This window comes from Apus apus, chromosome 28, assembly GCF_020740795.1.
Source record: "Apus apus isolate bApuApu2 chromosome 28, bApuApu2.pri.cur, whole genome shotgun sequence".
NCBI lineage: Eukaryota > Metazoa > Chordata > Aves > Apodiformes > Apodidae > Apus > Apus apus.
Window position 1 is genome coordinate 1,348,352 of NC_067309.1, and position 26,354 is coordinate 1,374,705.

General features: G+C 45.6%; 1 protein-coding gene across 3 annotated transcripts in view; it reads left to right on the forward strand.

The window, feature by feature from the left end:
- Window positions 1-97: 97 nt before the first annotated feature.
- Window positions 98-26,354, forward strand: part of DIP2B (disco interacting protein 2 homolog B) — a 69,505-nt gene continuing 43,248 nt past the window's right edge. For 2 of the 3 annotated variants that reach the window (XM_051641447.1, XM_051641448.1), the window contains exon 1: window positions 98-307. In XM_051641447.1, coding sequence (XP_051497407.1) covers window positions 220-307 — 88 coding nt within the window. In that variant the 5' untranslated portion in view covers window positions 98-219. The remainder of the gene's footprint in view (window positions 308-26,354) is intronic. The other variant, XM_051641446.1, reaches the window with a different exon arrangement.

Consider the following 26,354-nt stretch of genomic DNA (forward strand, 5'->3'; position numbering starts at 1 on the left):
CGCGGGTGCCGCCAGGGGGCGCGCGGCGCGGCTGAGGCGCGGCGGGCGCGCCGCCCCGTCACGTGACGGCGGCGCTGGGCTCAGCATGGCGGAGGCGGCGGCCGCTCCCGCCACCCGGAGCCGCCGGCGCTGAAGCCGGAGCCGGAGCCGGAGCCGACCCGCCGGCCGGGCCTGCCCTCCCTCCCTCCGTCCCTCCCTTCCCCTTCCCCTCCGCCCGCCATGGCCGAGCCGGCGGCCGCGGGGGTCTCGTCGTTGCCCCGCGAGGTTCGCGAGCAGCTGGCCGAGCTGGAGCTGGAGCTGTCGGAAGGTGAGGAGCGCCGGGCCCGCCCGGCCCGCCCGGCCCCCCGCGGGGCAGCGGGACCCGGCCCGGCCGGGGGCTTGTGGCAGAGGAGGCGCGGGGAGCGTGAGGGGGGCTCCCCGTGAGGGGCCGGGGGGCTCCGTGAGGGATGTGGGGGTGCGGGAGGGATGTGGGGCTGCGGGGGGCCCTGCGCGTGGCGGGGGCCGTGCGGGGCAGGGCAGGGCCCTGCCTGCGGGTTGGGCTCGTGTCTGAGGGGGGGAAGCGAGTGCGGGGTGTGCGGGGGGATCCGCCGCCTCGCCGCCCCTCGAGGGGCCCTTTTCCCGTCGGGGTGACCCCCCCTGGGTGCGGGGGGTTCCCTTCTGGGGGCCCCTTTGCTGCAGTTCCTGCGGGAAGGATGCGGGGTGCGCGGGAGAGACGCTGGGGGCAGCCAGTGGTCCCGGGGTGGGGGAGACGAGGGACTTGGGGTACATCCTAAAGACCTACCCGCTGTTCTTTCCACTTTCTGAACAAGTTCCTTTCGGGGTAGCCAGCCCCGGGACAGAGCATGCGCTTTTTCTCGTTTCCCTTTTTTTTTCTTTTTCTTTTTTTTGTTTGCACGGGTTTGTCTTTGTTTCCTGGTGCTTAAAACGCTGTTCTCGATGTAGCTTTGTTGTGAGGTTCCCTCGTGAAGCCGGAGGGCGAGGGATGAATCCCGGCTAGAGGGGCGAAGGTTGCAGAGCCGGTCGCCCTGTTTTACATCTCTTTGAATTTCCTCCCTCCGTCAGGGTACGGAACTTGGTGCCAGAATCGGTGGCTTGTCGGGAGGGCTTCCTGCCTGGCTGCAATAATCGTAGAATCATAGAAAGGTTTGAGTTGGAAGGGACCTTCAAAATCATCTAGTTCCAACCCCCTGCATGGGCAGGGACACCTCCCGCTGGACCAGGTTGCTCAGAGCCCCATCCAACCTGGCCTCTCTCTCAGCCTTAAAATGTAGGAAAAATCGAGTTGCAGTTCAGTCTGTCTTTCCTCTGTCACTTTGTCCCAGCCTACAAAGGAGACCTGTTCACTGTTTTGCAGATTAGGGATTAATTCACTGAGCTGGGTGCTCTCAACCCCCCCTGCCCACACGGGTGCTGGATATTTTGCCAGGTGGGAAGGCCCTGGCCGTGTTTTCTTGACACAGTTTGTATTTAAACTTTTAATGTTAGCTGTTTGTTAAGGTGTTGGGTTTTTTTTTTTTTGGCCGTGTGATTTTCAGATATGCTTTCTGCAAACATTTAACCAAAGTGATAATGCAATCTGGTTGTTTGGTTTCGGGTACTCGGTGATAACAAAGAATTGAAGAACGTTCTCTCGTGTTGCTCAAAATGTAATACGAAATAAATCCATGTTTTTGTTTTAAGCAAGTGTTTGTCTTTCCTGAAACTTGTTTCTTGTGATACTGAGTGCCCATTGTGGTCTGACCCTGTGATATGTAGTACAGCAAACTTGAAAAAAAGTAAATCCCTTTGCTGGAATGACTGGCTGTGACATCATGCTAATCTTTAACAAGCTTCTCTAACAGCTTAAACTTCAGTGGTATGGAGTGAAGTTTTCTATGTTATGTAAGTAATTCCCTGAATATTAAACCCACTGCCCCTTTGTGCATTTAATACTTGGATTTCTCAGTATGCACGTTATGGGGCTGTTAGTGCAAAGCAGCTCGTCTATCAAAAAAAGCCCTAAGTACAAAGAATTTTGTGTGACTGTGTCCCCGAGCTCTTGGAAACATATTTCACAGTGTCTTGTTGCTGAGATGACTGAGGTCTGACCTGAGAAGGAGCCCAGTGAGTCAGTGAGGTTGTGTCTTTGTGTAGTTCTTCAAAAATACGCCCTAGTTTGAGGCTTAAGCTGGAAGATTTGAAGGCATTTGTGAGCATTGTTCAGCTGGCTATAACTGTGGGCTCTTTATAGTAAACAATATTGAATAGAAGCATTTTATTAAAAATGGCAGTAGTGCTTCATGTTTAACTGATTAGTTGGTGCTCAGATAAGAACACTTGATTCTTTTTTCCCCCCACCCCCTTGTTGCAGCTTTATTTGTCTCTCGGCTTGACTGTTTGCTGTGTAAATGTTTCTGGGTAAGAACACCTCACTTTTGGAACAGGGGAGGAGGAACTGCAGCTGTAGTGAGTTCATAAAGTAGCCCAGAGTCCCTGGCAGGAGGAGCTGAGAGAGTGTCCTGCCCTTGGTCTTCTGGTGGGGAGAACATGAGCACTCTTTGGAAGAGGCTTCAGAGGCAGGAGGCTGGGAGCTGGATGCAGGGCTGCCTTAACCATCAACCACCAGTCTAGAGATTTATAACAATCTGGGGGAAATAAGGTATCAAAATGTTATCTGGTGTTATGCTTGTGAAAGATTGCTGTGTCAGCAAGTGAGATGCAAAGTGGAGCAGGATTAGTTTAATGTATGCTCAAAATAGAAATGGTAGTTTGCAGTGAAGAGCCATGAGATGTTCTTCAGGAACAATCTGTGCAGACAGAGCAACAGGACTAATTATACCTCTGCCATGCCTGGGTTGTTCCTTACTGAGCCTTGTGGTCAGCATGGAAGTAACAGGAGTTCCATTCCTGAGTGCATTTAAAATGTTTGAGCAGAATAGTGGGATGTGTCTCAGGAAACTGTAGGTTTTTTTGGGGTTTTTTTGTCTTTTGTTGTGCATCTTTATTTGACCTCAGTGATTCATTTGACTACAACTCGTGTATTTCTGTGTGTAGATAAGAATTCAGTTGCCTTCCATCACCATGAGGTCCATGGGACCCAAATCTTGGACGTCACACTTCACAGAGGCATCCCACTCCTTTGCAGAAGGGATCAGTGTTGTTGCCTCCAAGTAAAAATGTGAAATAACAGTAAGTTTGGTTGCAGTGAATTGGGTCATGGCACTGTGTGGAACCTGGAACCTGCTTCTTACTCATGTTTTCCTTCTTTTCTCACTTTTGGGTGTTTTTTTTTTTTTCTTTTTAGTGCTTTTCTTCATCTGTCAGTAACACCCACATTATGCATCACTAATGATGGGAAGGGCTGTCTCCACATTTGCATCTGCTTCTTTTTCATGAGTAAAAGGGCCAGGAATATTAACTTTAAGGAAGATTTTGACCCCCATGTCCACATTTCAGTAGGTATAGGAGCTCAGTTTTACACATTTGGGGTTGACCTGCAGCTGTGTCTGAAGATGACTTTGTATCTACTATATGGTTCTTAAAATGTTTGCAGTGTGTGCTGGTGAGTTCTCAGAGCAAGGTAAATGTCTGAATTCATCCCAGGTTCAGCTGAAAATGTTCATATTGAAGCTCTTCTGCCCTCACCTTGAGGGTGTCCAGGTGCTCTTATGCTTTGGGTGAAGCTCCTCTCACGTTCCCCTCATCACAGCCGTGTTAGTAGAGCTGAGGAGCTCTGGAACAGCCAGATTCCAAAGTTCTAATGAAGCATGTTCAGTGGGTTTGTTTCATCCAGTGCACGTTGTGATCCTGCAGCACTGCTTGTGCCAGGGTTTGTTCTTGATCCATCGTGGGCAGTGGTGGGATGGGAGCTTTTGCTTTGGAAGTCAGGCAGCTTCTCCCAGGCTACACTGCCTGAGCCAGCTTGTCTCTGAGAGGGTTAAGTGTGCTCATAAAGAGCTTATTTAGCTGCTGGTTTTTGTTTGACCACGGTTTCTGCCTTGCCTGATGTTTTTAACTATTAAAGGGACACTCATGGAGTGAACTTCAGCTTCTGTCTGTGAAAGCAAGAGGTCAGGGGAGGGGGGAGCTCTGCTCCACTAACAAAGGGTTCCCTGCTCACAGTTCAGGCCTTGAGCAGAATTTCAGTCACTTCTGGGTTATGTGACAGGGTTATCATGTCCCTGCTCTTGCCTCATGTGCAGAAGGAGCTGGTTTCTGTTTACTTTTCTAGTTCAGCTACATGTGGCTGTCTGATTTGTGAGTTCTGTGTGGGTGTTTCTGTGAATGGCTTCATGCACCTGTGTTTGTTCCTTTTAAAGCTGATTGTCTCTGACTGAAGAGCTGAGGCTTTGTCTGCAGAGGGAAGGTTTGTAGTAGCATTTTCAGAACAGAAGCTGGAGAAATAGCAAGGATGGTGGCATGTGTGGAAAAAGTAGTATCAGCAAAACAGTTGAAACCCAGGACGGAAGGGCAGCCAAAGAGGATAGAACCTTACTGGAAGCAAACATGTTGACTCAAGCAAGTGGGTAGAGTCTTTATTTTGTTTGGCTTGAAAATTTCCAATGGGATCACGGTATTTTTCTGTTCTCTCAAAAATTGTGTGTTTCAGGTTTCACTCTTTTGAACACCAGGCACCTATCAAAGTAGGTGAGAATCTTTCTGGCTTCTTAAGTAGCTGAAACACAGAAATTAATTAGAGAAGAGTTGAGGGAAGTAATTGTCCGAGGAAGGACTGGCTCTGTGGGTTTTGCTGAGCAAGCAGAAAGGTTCCTCTTCAGTTTCTTCCCTCCCTTGTGGATGGGAACTGTGTCTGTAACCCAGAAAAGGTTGGAGAGCTGCTGAACACGAGCAGGTCGGATCAGATCACCTTGCAGCCAGCAGGAGTGACGGGTGGGTTTTGTGCATTTATGCAGCATCTCACCCACAAGTCTCACATTAGGCAAAACTAGTAATGGGAAAGCTTTTATGTTGCTTCCTGAAGTTACCTGCAGGACTGACAGCTGATGGGTGACAAATGTGCTGAGAAGTCTGTGCAGGGCCTTGACACAGGCTGTCTGTGAGCAGCCAGCAAAGGGACAGTTCTGGGACAGTGCTTTGAAATGCATCAAAACCCTCTTGGAGCATGTCAGAGGAAGCTGGTTACCCACATTCCAAGGTGATCATTCCTGCCTAGTTTGGCTTTACAAAGACTCTGATAAGAGCCTTCACTTAGATGATATTGTATTTTCTTAGGCCTTACAACCCAGGAGAGAGTGATGCAAGCCTGGTAGCACATGGGTTCCTTGCCCTGTCTGTGTCTCTCAGGAAAAGGAAATGCAGCTCAAGTCATAATCAAGAGGAGCAAAGTAACAAATCTGATGCCAAATCTGCATCCAGCAGAAGGTCCATAAGATGATCACAGATTTCTACAATGCAGATGGCCAAAGCAGAGTGATTCAAATGATTAATGGCTTGGACAGAGTGAGGTGAATGCAAATATTAGAAGAAATATTTTGGCTACTGTGAGTGGGAGTGGATTTTACTGTTGGTGCATGATTGAAGCATGTAAACATAGGGAAGAAAAGGAAGGTTTTTGGAGCATCCAGGCTGGTATAATAAAGAGTAACCAGGAGAGTAAAAGAATGTGCATATTTTTGTGTTGTCCCTTTTATACTTAGGAAATGAGGAGCAAGTCTGGGGCTATTTTTAAAAGCTGGAGCTCTGACCCTTTGCCTTGGGGAGAGGAGGAAATTAGAGGCTTTAAGGAGAGTCCTCCACCTCCTCCCTGATTGCTTCTCTGAAGCTTTGCTAGAGTTAGAACCAGTTTTCCTCAGTTGGGTGGAGGGAACATCTGGTAGCAATGATTCCTGGTTTGTCTGTTATGATTTTTTACTACTCCTAGTTTGGGTGATATTTGCAGTTTCAGCTGGATACTTGGGCTGGAAATGTTAAATCAGACCTGATCGCCTGACACAGCTGCACTAAAGCAGCATTTGGTGTTCTCTTTGTGGTGTCCTAGATAACTGATCTTCAGATTTCTATTTTAAATCCTGTAGCATGAAATATTAAGTAGTAAATGGGATGGATGGTAGCATAGCTGCATGGAGCCAGATTCTTGTTCTTTCAGACCTGCATCTGACTAGACAACACTTGGAGCTCCGTAGGAAAGTGTGCGTGCAGAGGAGCCCTCGTGTTCCTGGTTCATCAGCAATGTTGTGGAAAGGGTGATGGGTTCCTTCCTGATTCCCTCTATCTGATGAGTTTTTGTCATGAAGCTTTCTATTCATTGGATTTATCATGTTTGTTCAGTGGCAAGTTTCAGAAGCCAAAGAGTGAACTAATGGTGAGAAGTCCCAGAGGTGCAAGCAGAAGCTGAATAGTATCCTGTTTTCATTTGTTTCAAGTACAATATTCAGATAATTTCTTAATATGGTTTTCTTTAAACTGTGTCTCCAAGTAATAAAAAGCATTTCCTGAGTCTCTCAGTGAGTTGCTCAGTTGTTTTTTGGACCTCGATTAAGAGAGAGAGGAATTGAAGCATTTCTCTGTTGAGGTTGACTCAATCCAAAATTTTTCTTAGAGCTCATGAAATGAGGGAAGAGTCGTCAGGCTCTCATTCTATTAATTAGAATGGAAGACTCTTAAATTTGCACCATGTGTGAGGAAACAGTGATTTATAGCTAACGGATGCTCTGCAGGCAGCAGCATTCCATCTGCTACATGATTTTTCCCATTACATTTTGATGAAAAGTCTTGGGAAAAGCCTCACACCTGTATTTCTCATTCTGGATAGTGTTTGCCAGTGCCGGCTTGTTGCTTTTGCCTGGATATTTTTTTGAGTAAAATGCTTATTTCCATCAACTTGCATTTTTTGCAAACTTGAGAGCTTCTGAGACACTGCTCAGAATACACACAAGCAGCAGAGGTTGTGTTTATAACAAAGATAGTCACTGTGAGAGCAGCTTAACTTTCCTTGCTGCTCTTGTGAGCAAACACCCGGTTTTATTTAGTGTAACTTCAGCTGATTAAGACAAAAAGGGGGGAAAAAATCTGCTTAAACTTTTAACACTTCTCTGCCAACATAAACTTTTTCTAATTCTTGTTGACTTGAGAATTGCTGATACAAACTAGGTCTTTCTGGACTTGGAATTCCATGGGGATGGGAGCCCACGGAGCCTACGGGGCTTGCATTAATATATTTTGGGAACCCCGGATGTGAGTTACTGCCTCAGTGATCAGCAACTGAGCCTCAGAATTGTTCCCCAGCAGTCAGGCAACCTGCTTTCTCTAGCTCCGTGTCCCTAGGGAGCAAAAACAACCAGGAGAATTGTATCCCTGCCTGATAAAATTAGGTCTTCTGTAATCTCCCTCGGAACAGCCGGATGGCTAGCTGCCTTGAAAAACATATGTTTTAATGCAGGAATAATGCATTCCATTTAGGATGGCTGCAGCCGTGGGAGCTGGTTGACTTAGTGGATAAAGCACTCCCATTTTGCCTCTGGGATCAGGACTAATGTCAAACATCAGGTCTAAAGTGCAGTGGTGGAGAAGCATTGTTTGGGATGTTTGTCCTGTCTTTTGCTCTTTGCGGGGATATTGTTCCTGCGTCTTAGTCCTGAAAGAGTTTGAGAGCTGAACCACCCTCCTTTTGTTTGGAATAAAGCATAAATTGCAAAGAGGAGGAGTTGGTGTGTGTGCTTCTGGGCTGTAGCTCACTTTGTATTAAGAAAACTCATCAGGAATAGCCACGTTGGTGTTCTCCTAATACAAGAGTATAATACGTGTCTCTGAGAGCTGCTCAGGTAACTTGCTGGAGGAGGTTCTGCCTTGTCCTCACCTCTCCTGCTGGAGCTCCCCTGCTTCCCAGAGGGAAGACACCATGGGCACTGCAGCCACACATCTCCATGGTGCAGGCAAAGCCTGCTGGTCTGTTGGGAATTGATCACCATGTGATAACTTCCAACTCCTCCTTCCAAGCTCCTGAATTGCATTACAAGAAGCTAGGAATAAGTATTTTCCCACTAATTATTTTCCATGCGCTGTAGATGCTGCAGGGATGGTCTCTGGGTGACTGGGTGGGGTGTTGTGCTGCACTCCTGGGAGCAGGAAGGGTGACCAGGGTCAGAAGTGCCAAGTTTGGAATGTGCCAACAAGCAGAGTTGTGACAGGGCATTTGGTTGGCCATAAATGGGAAGGACGTGATCCAAAGTGGGAATGATCCAGCAGATGAAGTGCCACATTGGTTTCAGGTCCTGTCCCTGTGTGACTCCCTCCCAGCTGCACAGCCACCCTTCCAGAAAGGGCAGTCAGGTGAGCATGTGTTAAAGCAGGTTTTATGTTGCCTGCTGTCCCACCTTCAGTGCATCAACTCTTCATTCAAGGTGCTGATGAGTCTCTGACACGAAGAGACATTTCACTATGAAGCACCTTTTTTGGAAAGGCTGTAATTTGCTTCCTGAGAGCAGCAGTGACTGCCTGTGTGTCAGTGTGGGTGTCCTGATAAGGCTGTTTTCTTTGCCTGGTGCTTGTGTCTTCATCACCTTTCACTGCAGTTACCCCCTGTGGGAGCTTTGTGTGCTTCTCTGGAAACGATGATCACATAGAGCAGCTGACCAGCCAAGAGCCACCCTGAGGAGAGGGGAAAGAGGCTTTGAAGTTTTCTGCTTGCTTTCTAGAAAGAGGCACGAGCAAAGTTAACAAAAGGCTGGCAAAGGTCACTCTGCCTTTCTGTCAAGAAGGTGAGATCGGTGTCTAGCAGGGGTTTGTGCTGCAGAGCAGCAGCTGACATGACATTCCTGCTCACATTGTGCATTGTCACTGTGGTCAGGAGAAGGAGAGTGACTCCGAAGAGCTGGGAAGTGACACGGCAAATTCCAGCCTGTGATTATTCACCATGGGCTGGGGAGCAGAGTCAAGTGATCGAGCGGCAGATAAAAGGTCCTTGATCCTCAGTGGTGCTGCTAGAGGAATAAACAGACCTGCAGCTTATTAAACTGTGCTGTCTTGTCTTTTTTTCCCCTAATTGAATATAAGTGGAAAATGCCTATTAAAGGTGTTCCATTTCTGGCACTAAAAAATGGTTGTGTGTCCCTTGGGGTAGTTCTAGCAAGGTTCTGAGGGCCTTTGGTGGGAAGTGCAGGGCTTCTTGCAGTGCTGGGTGTGGGAGAGGAGAAGAGCTGCTGAAAATTTTTCATCAGATGGCTTGAACTGTCTCGAAGCTGGAGAAAAGTGTGTAGACTCCCATGGTGTGTCCTCAGGAACTGCAGTCCTGGTTTCACAGCAAAGCCCTTGGCAGCAGCACTGGCTCCAGATACTCTCACCTCTTTGCACCTTCCCCTTTTCCATCTTGGAGAGCACAGGCTCCTCAGCTCTGCCTCTTGGAAAGCTGTGAACTCTGGCAAACTGGAGAGGACAATGGATTGAACTTTTAGGAATGTAAGCTTTGCTTCTTAAAAAAACACTGAACCATCTACTTCACTTCATAAGCAGTGAAAGCATTTGCAGGTAACCAAATTGTAAATCATTTTGATACAGGGGTTTTTTTTAAGCTTTTGTGGCAATCCTGAAAAAAATCCTGAACAACTGGAGGCTGCTGAAGCCTGTCTTGTGGCAGCAAAACTCATAATAGTTAAGTGCTCATGTTGGTGTTTTTTGAGACTTGAGACCTGTGTTTATTCTTAGGGCAGAAACCTTAAGTGATCCCTTGTGGATTAAAAAAAAAAAGAACAATTCTTATTGTAACTGCAGTGAAAACCTCTGTACTGAGGCAGTTTTGGATTGGAAGTTGCTCCAGTGAAAAGGGGGAAGTTCTGTTATTTTCAGTTCACAGACAGGAAGCTGAGATGCACAAGAGGTGAGGGGAGCTGCTCAGTCACACACACCAGCCCCAAGAGCCGGGCACAGGACTGAGATCTTCTGACACTTGAACCTTCTGCTCCATGGCTGGGGGTGAATTATCACTAGCAAAGGGAGAGACTTGGAAAGGAGCAGGCAGGTAACTAGGAAATGGATGCCTGCTGGGAGTTGGGGTGTGCTTCTTCATGCTCAGGTAATCTGGAGTTTAGCAATGACAGTTTGGTTGATACAAACCTGCTGCATTTGTGAGATTTCTCCTCTCTGCTTTACATTCTCGAGTCCCACTTGAAAATGTCCTGAATCTATGAAGTCCTATGGTACAGAAAAAGTCAATTATTGAGTCCCAAACAGGGAGAATCATGAAGACAAAGTAAATGAGTCAGATACAAATAATCCCATTATGTCTTGGCTGCAGCCACACCTAGAAACCCTGAACAAACATTGCAGTTCTGTTTAGTTATTCCTGTGTTTGATACCCTTTACTTGTTAAGTCCTGTTTTAAAATTGCAGCATGTAACCATGTGTAGGGCTAGTTTGCCATTAGTGTTAAAGACTCACAGATTTTCTTTTAGTCACTTTGACCAGAGACATGGATGCCTGTGCTAGAGCAGTTAATTTGTTCACCTATTTCCCCCAAATCAGAGAAAATCCAAAGCCTTGGAGCTGGTGTTGCCTTGGAAGGCTTTCAAGGCAATTTCTTTTGCAGTAGGCCTTTAAAAAAATGTCTGGCTGGAACAGCAAACAGGAAGATGTAATTACCCTTTGGCTTTTGTGTATCAAAACGTTGTTCATTGTGCAGAGCTTTGGTAAAACACTTCTAATAGTATTATAGGTTACAGCATGGAAGCTGTGAAGAAAAGCATCTGGATGTAGCAAAATCGTACTTGAAATATTGTAATTACTGCCATGTATCTTAGTAGGTAATTACTTACTTAATTGTCTCTTTCTTCCCTCTTATATGGTGGAAAAGCTGATATTTATAAATCTGAATGAAGCTATTTTTCAGGTGAGACTTACAGATAAAAGAGAAGTTGGATGCTTCTCCTCCCTCCCTGCTCTGATTGTGATTCTTCTGTGGCGGCTCCTATAAAGGGGGGGCTGATGTCTCCTCTGTTAACTGTGGCTGCCCCTAATTCCAGGGGTTTTTAACTGAGGCTAGTTTTTTAAACTTATTTGCCTTGCATTGTTCTTTTGTCCTGAGCCCTTCGAGCTGTGCATGTGGCCTCTGAAACAGGGTCCTCTGGCTCAGCAGAGCAGCAGGGCTTGGCCTGACCCACTCACCTGCAGTAACCCCCTGTTGCAGTGTCACAACTCATGAGACTCAACCCATTCCTTTCCCTGGGATGGGGAGGTAATTTCTTTGCTTGAACCCAATGGGGAAAGCCAAATAGAAATAAAGATTCATGTGTTGGCAGCTCTTCAGGGGGTTGTTTATGGGGGGCTCACTCTCATCTCTTGAGTCTGTAGCAAAGGTGACTCTTTTTTCACATTCTAGAGATTCAGCAAAGCAGCAAGGGAGGGAGACACACAGTGAGGTGACAGACAGAATTCTCTGTGCCTTACAGGATGCCATAACTTGGCCTCTTCTCTTAGGAAAATAATTCCTTCTTATGTTCTCTTGTTTAAAATTACAGAATACCTCCCTGTGAACAATGAAACGGTGTGAAAGACACAGACATGTTGCACGGCACTGCAGGCACACTCCTCCTCCAGCAGAGACAGAACTATTTGGGCAGCAGGATGAAAGCAAAACCTTGGCATGGAGAACCGGGGAAGGAGTAAATAGTCTTCTCTTAGAATTGAGTTTGGCTTCAGGTTATGAAAGGTCTGGCAACAGTTCAGCTTCGAGTGCGTTTGCTCCTTTCTGTTGCCGTGCAAAGTGACACCCTCTTGGTTGTGCTGGTACAGCTGCTCGTGGGGATCTGGCTTGAGGAGCTGACAGGCTTAAAAAAATTAACAATATTGAATACTTGACATTGTGAGGGGATAGCCTGCAGGACAGTCCAAGAAAGGAAGAATGAAAGGGACTAGTGAAGTGGAGAGATCTCGGAGATGCAAGAGCTGCTTTTTTCTGTAATTCTACTGTCAAGAATAGCTACTTAAGAATAGCTTAAATTTTCCGTGGGTGAAATGTGACAAAAAGTCTCCAAGAGTTATTGTCACACTGGAGTAAGCCAGCAGTTGTTGGATTGTTTCCACGTTTTAAAGGGATTGTTTGAAGCTGTTTCATAGATTCCCAGTTGAAAGGTAGATTTCTGCTCCTTCAGCACATTCTGCCCCAAGCAACTGCAGACAGCATCTCTCCTCTTAACTCACTAAACCAGTTAATGTTTGAGCTTTGAACATATTGTCTGCTATGTCAGTGTTACATACTGTTAGATACGTAAATGAAAAAAGACTCTGCTGGTTGTTCCAGGGAGTTACCTCATGGAGGGGAAAAGCTGACTGGAGTTTCCTGTGATATCCTTTTACCTCTGATTGCGCAGGGTGCAAATTCAAAGCCACCCTGCGTTATCTATGGATGGAGGCACATATGAAAAGGAAGAAGGCAGCTAGGCTAGGGCAGCTTGCCAATTGCTGAAAGCCTTTGTTGGAGACGAAAGGAAACCTGCGCCCATGCAGGCACTGGGGCAGCCCCAGGGGCTTTCTTGGCCTGGTATGGAAAGAAGATGAAGGCAGCCGCATGGAAATGATCGCACACTTTTGCATGTCAGTCTGCATTAGCTCTTCAGGCCCCGGTTGTTGCGTTTGAATGCTAAGATCCTGCGTTTAGTTCTCAGGATTTTCATCCTGTGGGGCTGTCAGCGCAGCGCTGAACCCATCTGTTGAAACTAAACCATGAGGAAAGTGTCTTCTGTGCGGGAACACTTGCAGAACCGGTCCCCGGTGAGCAGCTCGGGGCCCGTACGTGACTCTGCTCTGATCACAGAGAGGGAGATGTCTCCAGTGGTCAGGTCTGCTGCTTTACCTCTGGGAGAGGTGTCTGCCTCTCTGATGACTGGTTTCTCCATGTGATGGATCCCTCATTCTCAGCTCACCATGTGCTGAAGCAGAAAGGAGAGGCGCTCTCAAGTACCAAATGTCAATATTAAAGCAGTGCAACCAAGGAAATGAGCAACGGGAACACTCTGACTCTCAGATCCCTGCTGCTCTGCTGCCATTGCCCTTTCCTCTGCTGGGAAAGGGGTTTGGAGTGGCTTTATAGCTGTTGTGCCCATCTCCTCAGGACTCCTGGGTACAGGACTATCTGTGGTGTTGAGTGGTTGACTTCAGCAGACTGCATTTCTGTGCTGGGTTGTTGGGTTGTTTTGGTTTTCTTTCCTTTTAGAGCTTTTAACATGAAACATCCAATCACGTTTGTGCACAGCTCAATTGATACAGGTATCGTGCTTCAGGGAACTGTGAGGAAGGTGAAAAGGTTGTGAGCACATCCTGCCTTTGTGGCTCCTATGGGTTTGTGTATTTTTGTGGAGATGGCAGCCACCCCAGTGTCACTTTGGGGTTTCAGGAGGAATTTCCTTGTGGCTTCCTCCAGCAGAATTAGCTAGGGCCAGAGGGAACATCTCTCCAGTGTTTCTTGAATAGAGTCTGAGGTCCTACAGCCTACAAGGTATTTTTTATGGATGCTCCAGGTTGGCTGTGACTCGAAAGGCAGGTCAGCATTGTGCTGGGTAGGAAGATCTGAGCTGGGTTATCCCAAGGAATTAATTATGTTTCTGTGTTTTTGTACAGTACTGTGTTGCCCTTCTGGAGTGCCCAGTGCTTAGGGAGGAATTATCCTGTTGAACAAGGGATATTGAAGAGAAGTGATGGCTTTATTTCCCAAACATCATCATCTCTCTTAAGAGACTGTTACATAGCAAGGCACAAATGTTATTTACATGAAACACACGGAGTCAGCAGACAAGCCTAACTGGACAAATTGGAGGGCAGCCATCCAGACCAATGCCTGTTGTCATAAGTCCTCCTTTTCTCAGAGCTTTTGCTCAGTTGCAAGCTTTCTGTTTTAACTTTAATTCTTCAGTTTCTCTTTCTTGGCAGAATATCTTAAATTATTGCTGTCAACATGTCCTTAGCCCTTCCTGCTCTCCCCTGTCGCCCTAAATCGTGTTGTACTGACTGTGGTGCTTCAGGTTGCTTTAAAAAGGTTGTTGTGTTTGCAAGTGAAAGCAAAACCTGCTGTGAATGTCATATTTTATCAAAGAGATACAGGCATCTCCCTGTTAATATTACATTGACACACTGGTTTTACGAAGACTCCAGTGCTCTTTGACATGGTTGGTATCTGGTGATGATGGCTCTATTAGGTGTGGTAACCAGGTGGTTCATTTACAGGTGCTTTTTATGTTGTCACCTTCAGCAGAAATGCTGAAATGTGAAATTATCATCTCTTCAGTGGTAAGTGAGCCTGTGCAGTGGCAGAGGATCTCATCTTCACCGAAGATTGTGTCACCAGGGAGGAAGGAGACTGATATCTAGGATGATGCAGAGTGGATGGGAGAGGGATAATGAGTCATGCTGGGGCAAGACAAGAAGCATGGACACTGGGATGGATCCTAAACCAGTGGAGCAAGACTGCAGCTGGGATGCTCAGACCACAGGGTTCTGTGGGATTTCCATGGCTTAGATGAGGTAGGACTCCCACGGATGCTGGGTTAGAGGGAGAGGCCTGGAAAGTCCCTGCCTTCTTTCCCAGCCAAAGCAGAGGTGGAATTAGGCCGTGGACAGACAGCAGGTCACTTTGCCAAGGTCGTCCTGTGGTGCTGAAGCAGCAGCTTTGCCAAACATCTGCAGTTGCCCCGTGCACCTGGGTTCATTTCTGGCTTCCATCACGTTTTTTTTTTTTCAACAGGCATGATGTGGAATTGGAGACCTCTGTGTCCCCACAAATGACTTTCAAGATAAGTCTAATTTAACACCCTCTGCAGCCCTTAGCTTGCTTTTTCAGATGATGCTTTTGTTAAGTTTTGTGTTGTTTTTGTTGGTTTTTTTTTTATTTTGTTGGTTTGGACTTTTTCTGGACATTTTAGAGTTGTATATTCTCAACTTTAGCTCTGTCTGTGCCTAGAGAGCACATCAGGGGGTTTTGCTGCAACAACCAGAGAGTTCAAAGTCTTGGGATTCTGTTTGAGATGAATAAATTGGAAGGGCTATGTGTTTTTTTGCATACTAATAAAAACAGGCTAATCCTTTTAGAATTAAGTGCTAGTGGGGAATAAAGCAATAAAGATTAGCTTGTTATGTGAAGTCATTCTGCTTACACCTTTGAGGGAGATTGGCTATTGGTAAGAGAACTTCAGTCACCTTTGCTTTACATTTATTGCAGAGTGAAAAATTAAAATATGATCTCACGCTCATTAAAATTAAGTAATTGATGTCATCATTCAATTAAAAGAATTTTTGGGAGCTTTTGGCAAGTCGTTCCAGGTTACTATTAAGACCTGACCAACCAGGCATCCTTATATTGGAGGGAATGGGGATAGTTCTCTCTTAAGTAAGTGAAAGATAAGGAAACATCCCAACAAAATACCTCACTACTAAAACCAACCAACCCCACAGAGTTGTAAGGCAGTGCTACCAGTGTTCCTCTCCCCTGAGATTTCTGCCATGAGGTTAGTTACAGTCAAAGCAAAATTCTGGAGTAAAATTGAATGTGTTCCCCTTGATGAGCTTGTTTCTCCAGGTACTCTCCAGGTTCTCTCAGCTCACAGATGAGAGCTCTGGGTAAGCAGATGCATCAAAAGTGGGACTTAGAAGGGAGTGATTCTAAATTTGTCTTCAGCACAAGTTTTTCTCATCATGCTAAATGTAACTGTAAGGCCAGTGCAGTATTGAGAACCTTTTGTCTCTGCTTTTCATTAGCTGGCATTACAACAATCAACTGTTGTTGCCAGTTTACTGTGAATACATTTTGCTGGTTGTGGTGTTTTCAGACAGCTTGCAGCTCCCAACCTGGGCATCTGTAGCTTGGGTCTTTTTCTGTTCTATTCATCATTTCATCAAGGCATCATTGCAAGAAATCTTTAATCTCTAGCTCTGGGCTATGTAGAACTTGAGTGGCAAAGGAGACGTGTGTTTTTGTGCTGGCTTCATCATTTTCAGAATATTAATATTTAATTTAGGCTTTTTAAAGCTTTTAGCAGATTTGTCAGGCTTTCTTCCCTGTGGTAGTGTGTGTGAGGACAACTTGAGAGAGAATTCTGATTAACTTACAATATGGAAAGTGGTTTTATTTATTTTGAGTTATGACTGAAATACTTTTAAGAAGCTCATCCTGTTCTGTAAGTAACTTTGCCATAAACTTAACCATAAAGTAGATCTGGCAGCTTTTCCTTTTCCCCAGCTAGAGTCCAGCCAAGCAAATAATGGATCCCATCCAAGCAACACTTCTTTTTGCCCATAAAGACCAGTCTGTGTTGTCCCTCTCTAGTGCAAAATCTCAGCATGATTTTGCCATGGCAGAAACCATCCTGCCCTCAGCCCTGAGCCTGGTGCTGCTTCCGTGCAGGCAGTGCCAGCACAGGTGTTGTGGTGACAAGGAGGTGTTCAACTTTCACATAGTGAGGGCTGAAATGTGGTTCTTTAGGCTGCTATTCTTTGTTTAGAAGCTTACAGAAATGGCATTTCATCACTTTTGCCCTATCTTTATGATCAATTTACTCTTGGAGAGGTGGTGCCTTGTTAGTGCAAATACACCATGGCATTTTTACCTGTTACTTGTGCAACCTGGTCTGGTGGGAGGTGTCCCTGCCCTTGCAGGGGGGTTGGAACTAGATGGTCTTCTAGCTCCCTTCCAACCCAAACCATTCTGTGATAAAATGTCTCCTCTTCCAAATTCAAGATATTTTATTCAAGGGAAGAGCACAGGATGTGAGGGCAAATCCTGATGCAGGTAGGTGGCCTTTCAGTGCATGAGATAATTCAGCCTGAAGGTAATTTGGGACCAGTTTAGGGATGGATTGGTTTTTCCCCTCTGATGTGCAGCTGCCTCTGTGTCCCAGCCCCTGCCTGGCTGCCGGCTGAGGAATCGATTGGGGCTGTGCAGGAGCTTGTGCTGATCAGCTGGCAGCCCTCAGAGCCCTGCCCTGGTCCCACTGGAGCCTCCTGAAACCTGGGGTTTCTGATTCAGGATGGGAACAGCAAAGGGGAAGCGCAGAGGCCGTTTTTGTTTGCCAGTTAATGTTTCTCTCCAGTTGGCCAGTGTTTGCTGGGTCAGTCCATCTGTTGTTTAAAAGAATTTGTTTACAGCTCACTCTGTTTCTTTTAGTACTTTAATGCTGAATTTACCAACAGGAGTTTTTCAATTACCTGCTGGAAGCATTTCCAGGGGAACATGTTTGTTTTTCTTCCCTTTTTGTTATAAATAAAGCACAATGAGTTTATTCCCACTGTATCAAGTGTCCCTGGCCTTCCTGGGAGCAGAGTGCAGAAGCCTCAAAAATCAAACACAACGATTTGTAGAGTAGTTGTGTTGAGGTGTTTGCTTACCCAGCAAAGCAGTATTTGCTTGCTGGTGGGATATGCCAGGTGCCAAATGTAAAAACGTTTCCTTTTTCGTGGCTGCTCAGCTCCTGTGTGTGGAGTTAAGGGCTGACTCAGTAAGACAAGTGTCATGCGGGTTGTGTTGGGGCCAGTGCCTATTTTGCAGCCCTCTCAAGTGGGGACAGTGTTGTTGGAACCCGCCCAATTCGTTCTTCACGGGGCTTCTGTCAGTGAGATGATTGGGCTTTATTCTGCCTCGTGGTGGTGGCTTTGCTTGTCCTGAAGGGAATGACTTTGGTGTGTGGAGCAGGCTAAGGAAGAGCTCGGATGCTGCCACGGGAGGAGCTGCCCTCTCCAAGAGGAGCCAGGGCTGTCATTCCCTGAGCAGCTCTACAGAAACACTGGCCCAGGTGGGCCCAGGGCTCGGGAGGAATTCAGATGAGATGTTTTCTCAACCTCCCCATCTGGACCACTGCAGAGATTGGAGTTATTGTTCCATCAGAGCAGCGATTATCCAGAGCTTTGTGCCACCCTCTGTTCTTTGTTCCACCGAGGGCCTCGGTTCCCCACGCGCTGGGAATTTCAAGCAAGGTGTTTTGCAGTCAATCGTTGTGGTTACTCCACTATTACTTCCGGCTTTATTTTTCGCTAATGAAAAATGGAGAAGTTTTCTCATGTAGAGTTTGATTATGTCAATGTTTGAGGAGGACATGTGGTCTCAGCACCAGCTTTTTAACAAGGTTGCACTGACAAATTTTGTAATAAACACACGGTATTTCGGAAGCATGTTTTGTTATAAATAATTCCTGTATTAATTTGCTGTCAAAGAAATCAATTTTCATACTAAATCGCATCTGTAACTGCACTATCTTATTTTGTAAGGTCTTTTGTTCATTTTGTTTGCATTCTTTTGCTTTTCTCAAGTTGCTGACTATGTGCTCTTAGGTAATCCTACTGATTTCTACATATGTCCTTCCCTCTACAAGTAAGACATTTGAGAATCCGGTTTATTTAAATTGGAAAAGGAGATGTTGCACCCTCAGAGAGGCCACAGTAGGAAAATTCACTGTAAGTAGTAATTGTGGCTTTGGAGATAGCTTGTTGAATAAGGTATTTCTTACTTTTAAGCCTCTTTGTTTAGGTTCAATATGTCAGTGTAGAAAGGATATTTTTCCTCACAGTTTAGTGAAAATAAATTATGAAGGTGGTGACATATTGATGCAAGGCAAGAAAAATCCACGTGTTTGGGTCTTGCTGTTTTGGAACAAAGAGATACCTGCCTGGTATTGAGACATCCTGCATAATGAGGCCAGCAAATTGAGGTCGACCATTCCTTCTCTTGATGATAATAGCATGTTTTTTCTGCTTAAAGGCAGGCAGAGTGAGGGCCACTTCTGCCAAAAATGGAATGCTGTTTTCTTTCAAGAGCTGTTAATGAGGAGGAATGGCTGTGCTGGGAGAGGTGTGGATTTTCCATGGGAGTAGCAAAGTTCAGTAGCTTTGTGGTGGATTTGCAGCGTGCAGCTGGGTTGTTGAGCTGTGCTCTGAGGGTTCTCATGATTGCTGCTCTGGTACTTTTTGCCCATTATTTTGATCTTCCAGGCAGCTTAAAGGCTTTCACTTAAGGAGGATCTTGCCACATCCTGCTACCCAGCCTCAAAACAAAGTGCTGCTGGAGCAGACATTGACTCCTCTTTAGCATGCTGAAAGAGCCCTGAACAGAAGTCGTTCCTTGCATGATCTTTCTTGTAAAGAGCATTGCAGCTGACAGAATAATGGGTTTTCTGAGGCTTGCTGGTGACATGCCAACATGGTTTCCTTAGCAGTGACATTCCTCAAGAAGCCATGGTTGCTGATGTAAACATAACTGAAAGCTGAACACAGCCCGTACTGAGCTCGCAGCCCAAGCTCTGCTGCTTGTGCCATGCTCTACAGTGCATTTTTCTTCTGCTCTTTCTATTTAAATCTGGTTTCCCAAGCTTGTAACCAGCTTGAATGGGTCATACTCTTCGGTCCAGAAAAGATGGCCTGGTCTCTCCTGGAGGAGCCTGTAGAAGCTCCTGGGCAGCAGGGATTGCTCCGTGGGGCATCCTGCCGTTCGCTTGAATTTAACCTTGATTTTGTAGCACTGTGTTTGGGATGGTGGTGGGGTTATTTTAAACTACCGTGTGCAGAGCAGGTGTAAGGTTATTTAACAAGGTCCCTGAGTTCCCACTAGTCAGGCTTAAAAGAAATGAGCAGCAAAACCAGGAACAGTTTTGAAGGTGCTCCCTGGGTCTGCCTCCTGTCTTTTTGTCAGGTACGCTCTGGAATTTGGTGGGAGTTTCCTCAAGTCAAATTACTGGTGTTACTCACTAATTTGAGGCTGAGTAAAAGATTAATAATTGTATTGCTTTAACTATAAGTAGGGGAATCCTACCATGGTGACTAATACTGTTTAATAGTACTTATCCTGGAGTAAGCTTGCTCATGCTATAAAATGACTGTGGTTGGTGGTTCAGATTTCAGTGCTTTGGGAAAAAAAAAACAACAATTTTTTTTGCATTCTGGAGCAATCTTCATTTTCCTTGCTGCTTTTTTTTCCCCGTGGAATGGGAGTGACATCCTCACGAATCCAGCCTTGGCACTTCCTCTTTGGGACAGGCAGGGTGGGAGGCGTGTGGGAAAACACGTCGTGATAGATCCCCCCCCTTTTTAGGTTTGAAGAAGTCATTGTTGCCATTGATTTTTAGTTTTGGGGTTTTTTGGGGGAGTGATCCCTTTAAGTGCTGATACTTTCATCAAGATGTCTATCTTTGTTTCATCATGAATAGTCATCGAGCTAATAGCACTAGGATTTGGAATAGCATTTTCCCATCTGGAAACACGTAATTATTGTGCTACCGTGCAGCTCGACACACTTCCTAGCTTAGTGCTCTGTGTTCCAGAGAGGTCAGAGTTGCATTTCCATACCTGAATGCTTTGTGTGAGAAGCACCGTGTTTGATCAATAGATAGGGGAGTAATTGTTCTTCTTTCTTCTCCCATCCTGGCCTCTTATTCAAGAATCTAGAATTTAATTACAAAAAGTAACTTCAGGTACAGTTGGACTGAATTGTGCTGTATGTTCAAACTGCTTCTTGGGATGGTTTGGCAAGGGCTTGCTCTGGTGTCAGATTTGGTGGAGAATTATCAGCAAGGAGTACCTGTGGTAGTTTGGCTTCTGCCAAAAAAAAGGAAGCCTGTTTGAAGAGAATTACTAAATATTGGCATCCAGGAGCCGTGACGGGGCTGGAGCTGCACACAGGATGAAACCCCACAGGAATCTCTCTTTGAATCTCATCCCAGGCAGATCCACTCCGGGAATATTCTGACGTTTTTGTATGGCCACCTTGGCTGCTGAAGAACAGGCTGCAAAAGTATGATCAGGTTTTTGCCAGAGAGCTGAGAACAGCTCCAGCAAAGGCCCTGGAACGGAGGGTGCAGAATAAACACCAGGCACTGTCTGGTTTTGTTGAGTCCCTCAGGCTGGGACCTGTGATGGGTGACACCTCCCTAGATCTGCCTGGGATCAGTCCCCACAACTCTCAGCCTGGACTCCCTGGGTGTTGTTCCCTGCAGGTTGTGGTAAACCCAAGGGAAGAGGTCGTTTTGCTTTTGAAGTGTGGGTGGCTACCTGTGTGAGCCTTCAGTGTTCTGCTGCAAGAACCAGAGCTCTCTTTGCTCACCTGCTGCTGTCGCTTGAGTTTTATTCCTGTGCTAAGAACAGGTTTGATTGGGAAAATCATCCGTCCACGCCAGTTTGTCTGGTGGAGAAAGTGCAAACTGTTTAGAAGAGGCAGAGTTGATGTGTGTGTCATCTGGAGCTGGGCTGAATGGACAACTCCCAGGAGAAGGTTATCACCACTCGCTGTGCTAATAATTCAGTTTCTACCTTCAGGAAGGCAGTGATGTTCCTACCTACTGAACAACTGCTGAATCACTGGGTTCTTATTCTTGCATAAAGTTTAGTCATTTCCTGGGAAACTTTTGGTTTCAGTCTGGTGGTGGAGGGCTTAAATAGCTGACAATTTCTGCTAGTGTCTGTGACCAGGAGGTTAGTCAGAAAGGAGTGTTATCAAGGCAGAATTGCTTCATTTGGGTTTTTTTAATGCTCTGTGAGTTGTCTTGCTTTACTCAGCTCCAGCTGCTGCTGGTGTACGTGTGTGACACTTTCTGTCTCTCCTTACATTGTTCTGATGCAGGACTAGAATTATAAACACTGTTAAGTGCCCCTACATCTAAACTCACGTTCTTCTCGTTGACTGTGTATTAAAAATAAATGAAAACCTTTCTCCTGAATAGATTTTATAAAATTCTATTTGTGACAAAGCCTTGGTTTGGTGCCCTTTGTAGCATTCAGAATAGAAGTTGCATTTTTTCCCCATGACAAGTTGTAGCTATTTAAAAGATTTCTTTTTTTTTTCTTCCCAGGATGGGGTTACATGCAAGATTTATTATTTGTATATGGGATTAAGCTATTTATGTGCATGTGCTGGTTTTATGGGTAACATGTAAAATTTATATGACTGCACTTTGCAGCATAGTATCTTGTGGAAAGTAAACTTCAGTGACTGTAATTTGCAGGTGTTTGTTAGAGGCAGGGAGCAGAGCCTGTGTTTAGTGGGGTTATCAGGGCTAACAAAACGTAGTGATGGCTTTAAGGGGTTATCTTGAAGAGTTTTTGTAACTTTTTCAAAAAGTTTAGACTTATGTGGGGAAGAAAATAACAGTTTCCCACAACCTCTGTGCCTTTTGTCAAGGTAGATGTGACCCACATGTGGTTTGAGCTGTGGATGCAGGAGTGCATGGTGGATCCTTGTGTAAACCACTCACAGCCACGTGTAGGAATGTTCTCATTTCTGCTGGGATGAGAGGCATCAACAGAGGTGTTGTACATCTCTGAGAGGCTCTTCTTTCCTGGGCTTTGCTTCCAAGCACTTCTCAGTGTCCCAGCCTCGCGGCGCCTTTGAGGACTCGTTTTGCTGACCCTGGGGAGTGCCACTGGGCACTCGTGGCAATGAGAAGTTACCATAGGTCTTCTTTTTATGGGGAAGGAAGAGGCTCCAGCTGAAGTTGGTCTGGTGACACCTCCTTTTCGTTGGTCACCCCCTGCTCACGCACGCAAAGCTGAGCTCTGTCAGCTCACCCAGTTTGCTGCATCACATCTGGCATCTGCAATTACTGCCCGTAACACACGGGCCCAGAGGGGTCAGTCGAGGACAGTGGATCATCTGGAACTCTGAAATGCTGCTGTAAGGAAAGGGATTCTTCAGTATAATACAGTAGTTGGAGATATTATTTAAAGGTAAAACAACAAAAGCATTAAAAAGACTTCAGGCACACGGTTAGTGACTTGTGGTGAAGTTCACCTTGTGACCTTAAATGACACAGAGCCAGACCTCTGCAGCCTGGCAGTGCCCATGGGTGCAGGGAAAGCCATGCCACAAAGACCTGACCTTCGGTTGCATTCTTTTGAAATGATAAATGTTGAGATTAAAACGGTTTTAATTTGGTGAAGCAACATTTGTAAGCTTTTAGAAAAGATTTTTGAAGCTGTGGAACAGAGTCCCCACAGTGCTGGAGCCAAGTGGACTTGTACTGTGTATATAAATTAATCTGGGCCTGATCTGCCTGTGAAACTTCTAGTACTGAAACTGTAGCAGTATAATGCTTGTGCTTAACAAACACAGCTTTGTAAGTCTTGCTGTTTTTTTCAGTGGCCTATTCATGTTCTTAATGGGAATAGAGTGGTGCTGTTACAGGGAAACTGCAAAGCACAAACCTGTTCTGTTTGGTTTCCTTACTGTTTGGTTTTGGGGTTTATTTGGAGGGGATGACATATGGGGTGAGTAAGGCTTTTATTTCTTTCAAGAAAGTAGTGACTTTTTTTCTGGAAGACTGTGTAGTTTGCAAACCTTGGTATTGTCATCAAGGAGGAAACCTGATATACAGCTTCACCAGAAGGAAGGAGGAGGGAATCTTTGAAGCTGCATCATCATTTGGCCTCAAACAGAAAGAGGCAATTGTCTAAACTTGTTTCAAACGTAGTTTTTGTGCTGAAGTTATAGCCAAAGAGTGTTGGGAGTGCAAGACCATTTAACAGGTATAGTCTGTTGGAAAATGCAACCTTAGAAGAAAGGTTGAAGTGTGTCTCTTGAGTTGCTGAAGCCTGGGATTGAGGATGTCCAAGCTTTAAGCCTTGGTAGAACCATCAGGGGTGGGGGTGTCTAGAAATTGCTGGGAAATGGAGGAGAAAAGATACGTAGCTGCAAAATCAATGAGTGGTGGCAGCAGTTCTTCCTGAAGTGCTGAATGGATTGGTTTGATACCCATGTTCTGCCTCAGCCATACCTGAGACAGTCTCAAGTGCTGAAGTGCAAACCTGACTCATTTCGGGTTTCCCAGACGTGCCACCCAACACTTCCCAACACACTTGAGACACCTTATCTGGAAGTGGCTAAAGAACATGATGGACTTTCAGCTACATTTGTGGGTTTCAGCATCTCCAGTCTGGTATCTTCTCTGGTCAAGGACAGGAAATCCAAAAATCAAGCTCTGCAGAATGAGGCTTTCTGTTGTATTCTTGCAGAGTGAGCTGGAGATGGTAAAACTACAGGGAGACATTGCCTGTCATGTGTGCCTGGGGATCAAGCAGGGCAGGAGGCAAGGAAGGCAGAGTCACCAAGGTCATTTATAGGGGTGAGACCTGGAAAGCAGATGCAGTGGTGATAATGGAATTTATTTCCTTATTTTTGTTGTTATCTTGTTACAGTATTTGCTGTTAAATAAAGAGAGTAGCTATCTGTGTTTTGGGGTAATTTCCAGGATTCTCTGTTCTCATAAACTGCTAGAAGCTTTTTTTTTTTAAAGCATACAAGTATTTTTTAACAATGCAAACAAACTGCTTTCAGATTTGAATCTTTTGCTTGATACAGTCAAGTGTTTGGAGGCTTTGTTGGGGAGATGCTGTGCACTACGTGATCATTTTCCTTAATTTCTCCACTGTAGTAATTATGGTTTTGTTAGACAGTAAATGATTCAGTGTTCTCATTCCATGGGGGGAAGGGGAGCAAGGATGTTGAAAGAGGAGTATTGTCTGAGCGTAGCAGGATTAGCTGGTGTTACCACCTTGCACTGATTGAGCACCAGTGTGGAATAGATCATCAACTCTAATTGCTGAAAAGCAGCCTGGCGTCACAGGGTGGTGAGGCTCCTGAAGCTTCAGGCTTCTCTCTTGCATGATTTGAATAGAGGTGGAACATCCAGGCTGATCCCTTGGGGTTCACTGGGCTTCTCTCTGCCCTGGGGAAGCCCAAACCCCTGCTTCTCTCAGTGTTGAGCTCATCTTTTCTCTTGCACTACCAAGGGTCAGAACATCCAGACTGGATTTGCATGGTGAGGATCAGTTCTAATTTCCTCTTCAAGAAGTTGGGAGAATCATATGAGAAAGGAATATCACTTTTTTTGCATTTTTCTAGGGAATTCTATTTCTCAAATGTTCATTTGTTTCATCACAGACCAGCAGGATTCATCATGGAGGTGTCTGCAGTCAGGATTATTGTCCAGGCATTCCAAGTGAGGAAAAATTGTTGAACCTGTCTTGTTTCTGCTGCAAACCATAAATCTAGAGTTATTTCCTACTCTGAACTCAGTGGAGGGCAGCTGTTGAGTATTTGCAAGGCCCACTGTGTCTTGAAAAGTAGGATTTCTTTAAATTCTTCCCTTAAAACTGTCAGAAGAATGAACAGATGAAATGAGGGGAGGAGAGGGTTGAAAGAGGGGAATAGTGCAGTGATAGATGGTGAGATGAGGGATTACTGGAGGAAGGCAGTCCCAGAGCTGCTCTCCTGCCACAGAACCTGTTCTTGGAAGCTGTCAGGGGCTGGTCCAGCAGATGCTCTGTAGATGAGCAGAACTGAGCTGGTGGCTCTGCAGGAGAAAATTTCTGATGCGTTGGGATGAGTTAACCTTTGAGTAGTGCAGGAGGTGGCAGAGCTTTGCAGGGGTTGGGTTGGAAAACCTGAGAGTCTGGGGAGCAGAGGGAGGCACACAGAGTGGGGCTGATGGAGTGGATTGTCGTGGTGGTGGTGGGCTGTGTTTACACTCCTCTCTCCTCTTCCAGTACTGCTTACCTGCAGAAGGTGAAGACATAGGATCATAGAATCATCCTGGTTGGAAGGGACCTTGAAGATCATCAAGTCCAACCATAACCTAAATCCCCCTACCATAACCTAATTTACCTGTTCAGTGCTTAAACCATGTCACTAAGCACAATAAATTTCTTTTAAGCACTTCCAGGGATGGTGACTCCATCACTGGGCCTGAGCTGGTGGCTCCTGTCACTGCAGCTGAGGTGTCAAGGAAGGAGAACCTGTTCCCACTGCATCAGCAACTTCACTCGCTCTCTTGTGTCCTGTTTTTAAAACAAAACAAAAAAACCACCATAAAAAAATCCCCCTCGAGACACTAGGAAAGATCACAATAAACAAGAGTCCAGTGGTTGCAGATGGAGAGAAGGGTCTTGGCTGGATAGAAACTGAAGCTTTGCTTTCTTCTGACAAGAATCCCACTTCCTTCATGGGGCCTCCTCAGCCTGTGGAGACACAGCCACAACTGGCTCAGGATATAGATAAATATAAACTACAACTGAACAGAAACAGTTGTAGCTGGGAGAGGGCCAAAAGAATGTCTCAGCAGTAAGTGTTTTTGTTTGTCATTTCTTTCCTAGGAATGAACAAACACCAGCACCATTTTAAAGCTAAATTGTCAGCTCTCATTTGTTTTGCTAATGCTTTCTTTGTAGTGCTGTGTCTTGCATCTGTGCAGAGAGGGGTTGTGGTTCTTGGTTGTTTTTTCAGCTAGCTGGGAGGATTGAGCACACCAAATGTCACAGAGTGTTGAATTTATGGAAGTGGGGTTGATGATTTACCAGTTAGATGTAGTAGGAGTGAATGGTTCTTGAGATTGCAGTCCCATTGTCTTGGTTCTCTTCCTGTTGCTGTAATTTATTATATTCAGGGAGGAAGTCTGCCTTTCTGG